The sequence below is a fragment of the Poecilia reticulata genome, linkage group LG19, assembly GCF_000633615.1.
Source record: "Poecilia reticulata strain Guanapo linkage group LG19, Guppy_female_1.0+MT, whole genome shotgun sequence".
NCBI lineage: Eukaryota > Metazoa > Chordata > Actinopteri > Cyprinodontiformes > Poeciliidae > Poecilia > Poecilia reticulata.
In genome coordinates, this window is record NC_024349.1 from 14,527,453 (window position 1) to 14,537,220 (window position 9,768).

Here is a 9,768-nt window from a genome sequence, read left to right on the forward strand (position 1 = left end):
ACTGCTGTGCCTCCCACTAGGTTTCAATCCCTTGTCCACTGTTTGACTCAGAGCATTTCAGCTTGTAAGACTAAACTTATCCTGGAGGTCATCTGTTTGTGTGTGTGTGTGTGTGGGTGTGTGTGTGTGTGTGTGTGTGTGTGTGTGTGTGTGTGTGTGTGTGCGTGTGTGTGCGTGTGTGTGTGTGTGTGTGTGTGTCAGAGCAGTAGGAACGGTAACAGGACAGCAGAGCTGGTAATGGCTGGTCAGCTGGTATGGCGAGTATTCAGGGCGGGGGCAGTGCATTGTCCTCTCATAGCTCCAACAATGCCCTTCTGAGCGGGCCACACATCTACCAGTCACGGGCCTCTCTTTTCCCTCTCTCCCTCTTGCTTTCCTCTCTGTCTGCCATGGTCACTGTAAAGTGAGGCGTGTGAGCTGCGTTCCCTAACCTCCGCCTGAGACCTCCAAGGAAGCACCTGACACACATCGGATCACACCCTGGATGTTTATTTGCACCCTGAATTATTGATGCATATTCATTTGTGTTGCCATTTTCTGCGTGGCTTACAAAAAGTTCATATTTTGTCATGTTTCAGCCACAGACTTCAAAGGGTTTTATTGGGATTTTATAAACCAGACCAACWCGAAATGCTGCCTCCAATATGTTTTGCTGCAGGCTAACACACTTTTAAGCCTCACAGTGTCTATTCCAAAAAAGTTCAGTTGGACCTCAAATGACTTTTGGCTAACTTTAAGTGTGACATCTTTCAGCATTGTTTTACAGAAACTCTGCAGCTCCTCCAGTGCCACCATGGACCTCTTGGTTGTTTGTCTAATTAATGTTCTCCTTGCTCAGCCTTTCCGTCTAGCTGGATGGTGATATCTTGGTAGGTTTATGGTTGTGCCATACTATTTTTCTCTTAGATGTTGGACTGATCACTGGTCAATGAGTTGTTCATTGCTTGGCATAGTGTTTTACAACAACCCTGCATTAAACTTCTTCAAAACAATTATCCCTGATCTGTCTGCTGCCTTCCTTAGTCTTCATGATGTGGTTTCTTCACTGATGTTCTCTAACAAACCTCTGAGGCCTTCAGGCAAAAGCTGAATTTATACTGAGATTAAATCACACACCGGTGGACTCTCTCCACTAAATAAGAGACTTCTAAATGTAATTTAACTGTCTTGATTTTATTTAGAGGTAACAAAAGGAAGAGAGCTAAAACATGCATATCACATTTTTCAAGTTGATATTAATAATAAAATAAAAGCATGTTTGCTTTTCCTCACTTCACAGTTATGCAACACTTTGTGTTTGTCTGTGATATAAAATACGTAGTTCAAAGTGGATGAATACTTCTAGACCGCAGGGTTAAAATAAAATTCTTAATTGTCAGTTAATTTAAAGAATGGAGGTAAAAAAAAATACAAAAAAACATAATAAATAAATCTGTTGTCAATTTACTAACCTGAAAAGAGCGCTTATTTTCTGTGAAATATTTCTAAAGTATTTAATCATTCATTTGCATTTTGTCTGTCCTGTCTTATAGGTGAGATGAGATTTACTTCCTTTTACTTTGAATGTTTTTGTTGACGTTTTAAAATGCACCTTATGAAAAATGTACATTAATATTGAATAAATAACCAGACAACTATGTATTTTGTAGATATTTTATCGAGATATAATTGATCAATTATGTCTGGAGTCATTATAATTATTATTAAAATCGTCAGAGTGAATCTTTTTTACCCCTCAAAGAACTGAATTTAAATCCTAATCAACAGATTAGTCTTCTGTGAAATATTTTTATTATTATTATTTGAAGTGTTTTTTTTATCATCTAACTAAAAGTGATAAAAGTCAATTATATCTGATAAGGGTTAGCTATAAATATTTTATGAGTGTGTAAGGAGCCGTCAGGTTACATCATGATGAAAACACGCCCTCTTGTGGCTTCTGATGTGACTGAATCAGCTCTGACTGGATCTTCCATCTAAACAAACAATCAACACTCTCAAATGTTTCACAAAGGAGATATGTTCAAGTCTTGGGAGGGTGAATGAATTAGATTTGCAGTGACATGACCATAAAATAGCTTCAAAAAGGGAAAACACAAATTAGACATCATACAGTGAGTGTACAGTAAATAAGCATGTACAATCACATGCACTAATACATGAACGAATGTCAAAACCTTACATACAGTTATAAATGTAATTTAATTTGGACTTTTAGTGATTCCTTTTAACTTTTACTTTGGTAAAGGTGAGGGTTAAAGTGGATCCGCAGCTGTTAGCTCTCTGTAGATCCACTTTAACAATGTGAAGAAAGTTGGGTCTAAGAAAGCACAGATTAAAACAGAAGAAGTTCATGACTTTTGCAAAGTACTGTAAATTACATCAATTAGTCTTGAAAGCATTACAAAAGATTTTCTAAAGCTTTAGGACTCTAGTGAACCACAGTAGAAACCATTATCCACAGAATCTTGATGGTCCCAAAGACTTTTGGAGAATTAGTTTCTGGATATCTGATACACAAATGTAAGGTTTTGGAAGGTATGCAACCTGTAACATCTGGAGTATAACTAACTGTGTTTCACAAAAAGATCATGCCAACACTAAAGCACGATGGTGGTAGTGTGATGGTCTGGGCATGATTTGCTGTTTTAGAAGCTGGATTAATAGAATGATTAATTCTGTTCTGGAGATTTTCCGGTCTTCACTTTTTTAGCCCTTAAGCTCAAGCACAGCTCCAGTATAGCAGGACAGTGATCCAAGTGACAGTGACAAAAATTAACAACCCATTATTAAGATTTGGGAGTGGTCTAGTCAAAGTATTGCCCTTAAACAGGGCATTCATGCTTAAAACCCTACAAAGAGGCTGAATTAAATCAATTCTGCATAGGATGGACCAATGTTTAGTGACATAAAAGGTTATTTGCCAGTAACAATAAATACTAGACGGTAGTTGTCGACACCAAAGTTTGGTACAAGCAGTTATCAAGGTTGAAGTTGGATATGGCCAGATTGGTTGAAAATGACTTTTTATGATAGACACTTAAGTTTAAGGAGAAAACAAAGGGACTCTACAAGAGAGCAAATTCTTTTACACAGCACTTTTACCAAACAGAATAAGAGCGTTTATTCACCTTTTCGCTGGTTTTTACACCTTATTTTCCTTTCATCTTGCCCTGATCTTCACTTTCTCTTGCCTTGTCCTCCTCCCTGTTGTGAACAGGACCTCGCCCGTTCACCTGGCCGAGGGGCTCACGCTAATCTCAAGCCGATTAGACTTCTTATCTGCTCAGCTCTGGTTATGTGCTTTGGTCCAACAAAAATATCGCGCAGAGTTGGCCTCCCCACCATTCCTGCTGACTCTTCACGCCCCTCCCCATGTGCTCTCGGTAAGCCACACCAGCTTTGATATCAGGGCCTCTCATTCCTCGTGGTGGGAGTTTACACAAAATGTGGATCTCAGCTCACATGCACATGTTATTAGTGGATTGAGTCTGAAGAGGATGGATAAACAGGGCCATGCTAGTTATTATTTATCAATATCTAGGCTGAAAGRATCACAGGGTTTGTTATTTGCATGCTATGAAGTCAAATCTTACACTGCAGCAGATTTAAGGCATGTTATGCTTGAAAATCAAGAGAGTCAGCAGCTGCATTGTGCATTTTACACACCCAATTGACCAGTACAGCTATGTTTACGCTTTAGAACACTCTCATGCTCTGACACAAGACATGTGAAAAGTCATCCCATGTCCATGTGAAAGCAGTAATACCATAATTACCCTTATCCTATTGCCTTAATCAGGAACCCTGGGACACTCGCAGTATGGCTTCCCTGACGGTTTCAGGTCTCTGCACTTTCAAGGTCGGGACAAAACACCAAGCTGTTGTGTCACAGTCAGATTGTATCTCTAAAATCCTTTATTCATTTACATGTTCTTGGTTTATCTACATAAACACACAAAAGTCAAAAATATCACTTGGAAAATTTAACATAGAATTCAATATTTAACTTAATTACAATATGTATCTCTTTTTTTATTTAAAAAAAAAGTAGAATCTTTTCTACACTATTTACAAAGATACAGTTGTTACAATATACATACATACACAAGCATACATACATACATACTGTATGTTTCAACAAATAGATACAGGACAGGGATCAGGAGGCCAAATTTTAGCTGCCAATTCACTCTAAAATGCTTCACTTCAGGGCACACCTCCTGATTCTCATCCTTCGCTGCCCAAACATTCGCAAATTAGTCACTTAATTCTGATTTTTGCTCCACGTGAGGAGCCTATCCAGGCTTTAAATGTGGACTGGAGTATGAATATCTTTGGAAGATTAAGCTTTGGATTGGTGGGTATGTTTTTTTTTTTAACGTTATAGAAATATATATATATATGTACATATTCTGTGCATTCAGATGGAGATAAAACTAAAAAGCCAAACTATGAAAGTGTTTAGATATAAAGTGTCAAGCAAAGCTGGATACTGAGCTCTTTGCAATAGAATAGAAACCCAGTGGGAGGGTTTCTATCTTTTATATTCTTATGTACGGTGGCCATGAACCAGTTCAGTTGTAGGACGGTTATCATGTACAGATGCGGACATGTTTGTTGGCCATCCTGATATAGACGTGAAAAGCCTTAAGATTTATTAACATGTTACTGCAGTAGCATGAATTATCACAGAAGAAATTTAGAAACATGCAATCTTCAGAAGTAGAAAAACAAAACTAATAGCCCCTTTAAAAATAAATGAAATCAAATCATTTTTATGAATACTTGCTTTTTAAAGTTGAGCCGAGTTTTTAAAAAAAATTATAACTAATAATACACAACCTTCTGCTTGCCTGGGATTGTGATGTGACATGGTTACCCACTTCTCTTAGGCACTCTTCAAATGGGAAAGACAAGAGAACATGCCAGTAAAGCAAAGCAGATGTGAGCAGATCCCCTTAAATCAGGAAATAGCTACACGAAAATAGATGCCTACCTAAATGTACCCAAAATTACAGCCTAAATTAAAATCTCTAAAGCCCACTCTTGAAGAGATGCAGAGCTCTCAACATGCCAACTTGTTGTTAAAGAGGCATCCCAAGGAAAAGTCCTAATATTGTGTAAAAAGAAAAAGCACAGCATGCTAATCTGTAACTTTAAGTGAAAGTGGGTGCCTTGGTCAGATGAGACTTTCGTTCAACAGATGCTCCAAGTGGGTCTATTTTGAAAAAAAAAATAATGATAAATATAAGGGACATCTTCTAAAAGCCTGTGCAAAGTTCAGTATAGGATCTGAGAGGCCGTGTTCTGCTATGTCTTCCAAAAGCCCCTGGAACCTTGTTGAAGTTCACTGCATCATGAACTCTTTGAAATGCCTTCCTTATGAAACAATATGCTGGCTTCAGCCAGAAACTGGAAATGGGTTGCCACTGGGTCTTTCAGCAGGACATTGAGCTGTAACATATGCCCAAATCAACACACAAATGATTCACCACATACAAAATCAGTCTTCTTTGATGGCTCTTTCAGTTTCCCGAGCTACATCGTACAGAAAAGCTATGAGTTGAGCTGAAGGTGGAGCAACACGAGAGAAAACACAGGACTGTTGATGAAGACCGATGAACGACGAAACATACTGCTTTACTCCACTGTAAAGCCATCTATTCTTTAAAAGTTCAAGATAAAGTTCAGGGCAATTAGAAAATGTTGTATACATGGCTCAACTTGGAATTCATTAACAGCAGGGGAGCCAATGACTCTGCCATTATTTGTTAGAAACAGTTAGTTCTCTAACTGTATTGAAGTTAAAAACATATTTTTTTTCAAAATAACATTATTAATGTGAAATTATACTGCAGAAATTTCAAAAGTAAATTTATTTCAAAAGCTTAAATCACATATTTTTATTTATTTTTAATCAGATTGGGTGAGTTGGTGGAGCTGGAAAATAAAAGTCTGGTAGAAATTGTTCTCTTCTCATCTCCACTTCAGGTGGAAGTTTTCACAGTTTCTGCAGGTGGCTGGAGTTTTGCTCAGCTGACAGTAGCAACGCCCTCCTCGCCCCCTTCCTCCACCTTTGCCCCTTTGCCCATGGCTTTCATTTTAGCCATGATGTCAGTGAATGTCTCCTTCACTGTCTTCTCCAGGAGGAAGCCCTCGCTCTCGCTCTCCATGTCCTCTGGGTTGGCCAGCGTGGACAGGGAGGTGTCAACATACTGCAGGCCGACGGTCACAGCAACCTGCAGAGGGTCAAGAGTACAGGTTGAGTTTAAATGCGAGTGTGTTTGTAGCAAGGATGGCGAATATGAATATAATGTGTTAACACATGTGCAATCCACTACTTGATCCGGTATCTCATTGACAACCAAGAAAGACTAGACATTTCTCCCAGCCGGCGCCAGTCACTGCCAAGTCAGATGTGTTATCATGAAACTGAACTGAGGCAAAGCAAGCRTGTATGAATTAAATACATTTAGTTTTGGAGGAACTTTTAGAAACAATTGTTGACATCATCTGTAATCTCAAAAGTTATTGGAGACATTAGTTTTGAAGATGACGTTTCAGGTTTTGGAACTCAATCTCCCGCAGGTTGACCCATTACTTCTTCTCTGAACCCACTATCTGTGTCAGCACAGCGACGGTTGCATAACTTGATTCTGGAAATCCTCCAACCATGCCACTGATAAGCTCTGCGTGTTGCCTAAATCTGTATTTTTAAGACAGGTGATCTCCTAYGGGGTTTAAAGCAGAGAGATGTTATCTAAATGGCTCTATTTACAGTCTCTGCTCGATGATGATTCATAACATACTTGGTATTCATAGACTCCAAGGATTTATCTCTACAAGTTCATTCTGAAAGCTCAAAATGACTTTGGTCTTTGCAACAACAGACGGTGGCAGCAAACCCAGAGGAGAGAWCTCAAGTGAGGTTAGATCCTATATGACTGCTACAGATTACAAAGTTTGCAGGTTGGTATTACTAGGGAGGCCAGCAGAAACGATATCAAGGTACATTGGATAAAGGTGTTTTGGAAGAAGGAGAAGAACAGGAAGAAGGAAACAAATGACGAAAACATCAAGTGGATTGAGGCCAAATAGCTACGATATCYTTTCTTCACAGGGCTATTCTTCAGCTGGTAGTTGCTTTACGTTTTCCTTTGTGTCCTCTGTTATTCTAAATGAGGTTGGGCTGGGAGAACCTAAAGCTAGAACATATTTATATGTAGATGAAAGTTWAATTTTTAAAGTCACGCAGACTCTCCTGAATCAGGGTGTGGAGCGTTTACAGGCCCATTGTGCACTGACTGTTTTTTGCTTCTTTTTTTCTTTCATTGCTCTGATGTGACAGTTTAATCTTAAAGGTTGTGTTGTCAGTCATTACATTTAACTTAAGTAAGGACTTAGAAACAGTCTGTGTTTTCAGTGAATKGATCTATATCCAGAGGTGAGTGACAAGAATCTATTTTTGGCCACTATTTTATTCTCCGTCTTTATAAATTAGTTATAAATGAAACATGGAGCAACAATAGCTAAATTAGACACTGTTTACACAATAATTTATAAAATAGCTGTCTTCTAAAAAGTAGCTGAGAGTGGGAAACCCATCCACATGGTCTTAAATTTGGCTGTGGTACTTTTACTGAAAGCTTTTTAATCCATGCAGCAAACACTTTTGAAGCAAYTGGTCCTGAACTTGAATCAGACCAAATCTAAGACTTTCACTTTCATTAATCCTCATTTATAAATTCTGTTAAGGCTGGAAAAGACTACTTGCATTGATTGATCGCATGGATGTCTGTAAAAATCAACCAACCAGGACGCTTATGCATTTGGAYCRTGCAGTATTCAACAGATTCAACTCCATGACTTGTATCAGGCTGTTGAGATGTGCATAATCATGCGAGAAAATAGTGAAAAGCATTAGAAACCATAATAGCAGCAMCTTAAGCCTACAGCTGCTCCTGTGTTTCAGATTCCTCAAACGAGTCTCTTTCCAGAGAGTTGAAGAAAAACACAAAAAAGCAAAGCTAAATGTCTATTCAGATGGTTCAGATGCAGCRCATTTGAATATAATAAACATAACTTCTTTGTTATGACAATCTTGCCACAAACTAAAGAAAAGGAAAAACTCAGAACTACTTGAAGCACTCTTTATGGATAATGTCTGACTTCTAGAATGGCATTGAACCCCTCAATAGGACTAACCCAGCAAAGTATTTACCAAGTCATCAGAAATAATTACATTATTTACTTTTAATAAATAAATATATTGGGGAAATTGAATTCATTGTGCTCAATAAAGTTCTAGTAAGCTTATGTCATCTTTAGCTTTTTCTATATAATCTATCTTGCATGACAGTAGGTAGTTTCCTTGTACATTCTCAGTGAAATTGAGTCTAGAAATTTGAATTGAAGCCTTTTTGCTTTGTGATGGTAGCCTCTGTTTAAGCCAGCAAAGCTGACCAATCAATAATTGTTTATAATTAACAGGTTATGTAACTTATTGTAGAACAGCCTTCTATCAATATATGCTTACTTATATCTACTAATCTATTAACAATAACTAATCAATGTTCTTCCTTTCCCCCATTTTACAGAATTCAGTCTGTGTGTTGTGTGCAATTGATCTTTTTAAATTTGTCATTCGTGAAGACTTATTTGTTTTAAAAATATAAATAACTCTGTGAAACAAACAAACCAAGTAGTCTCTCCTAGTAAATTCCAGAAAAATCAGTAATATATATAAAAAAAATGCCAATGTGACAAAATTATCAAATTATTTAAAATGTTTGTATTTTGGCAGTGCTAACCTCCAGCATAGTGACCAGCAGCACTAGGGCTCCGATGGTATTCATTATGCCTCCATAATAAGACAGCAAGGCGTCCCGACAGCCGCGTCTCCACACGTTCAGCTCCTCGGTGTAGTGGTCATAGCTGTAGTGAGCGGAGTTGTTGGTCATCTGGTACTGGATGCAGGGCCTGGGGGAGCTGGGGTTGCAGCAGCTGAACGGGACTCCGTCCATCAAATACTGTCCATCCACGTTGCTCCCGATTCGACTGAGAGGGCAAAACAAAGGTGAAAGTGAAATGAGGAAAAAGCTCAAGAACTTTCGATTCTTTCTTTCAGGTCTGCGTGGGGGAAAAAAATACAAACAGAAACATTTACAAAAGTATAATAAACTTCCTTGATTTAAAGAAAGCACCTATTTAGTACCAGCCTCTGGTCTAATTTGCCAATYATACCCTAATTTTGTACATTTCCAGGTTACACATGTATGTTATGCAGTAGGTGGCACAAGTGTGTATCTCATATCAGATGTGACACCAGTGTGTCAGATACAAAACAATCCAAAAGTCCAAAGATACAAAGTAGTAAAAGGGAAAAGGACCATTTCAGAAATTACTTACTTGGGTCACACAACCAGCTTTGCGTGAATTCATCCTTTCACCAATTCACATAGATGTATTATGTTTTTGTCCATTTCTCCTTTCATTTGGCACCTGTTATACCCATGTACTTTGTTTTTGATTGTGGATGAGTATTTCCATGTCACTACCAATCATAAAGATACTTAAATCTTARGTATWATATCTGAAAACYTTTGTAATATGCTGTAAAATCTTGTTGATTATCACTGATCAATTCAAAGTTACTCAGAAGGGACCTTTCCCTGGTAGGAATTATTTATTGGAGTCATAAAATCACATCTTCATGTGACAAACCACGATTACATTGCAGACATTACTTTAGGTAGGTCATCTGTT

The 9,768-nt window shown here is 38.0% G+C and overlaps 1 protein-coding gene across 1 annotated transcript in view; it reads right to left on the reverse strand.

The window, feature by feature from the left end:
- Positions 1-5,169: 5,169 nt before the first annotated feature.
- The window catches only part of prph2a (peripherin 2a (retinal degeneration, slow)), a 7,425-nt gene continuing 2,826 nt past the window's right edge, over positions 5,170-9,768 (reverse strand). Inside the window, exons 2-3 of the mRNA XM_008437245.1 lie at positions 8,814-9,060; positions 5,170-6,242 (exon numbers count right to left, since the gene is read on the reverse strand). Of these exons, the coding sequence (XP_008435467.1) occupies positions 6,036-6,242; positions 8,814-9,060 (454 nt within the window). The 3' untranslated portion in view covers positions 5,170-6,035. The remainder of the gene's footprint in view (positions 6,243-8,813; positions 9,061-9,768) is intronic.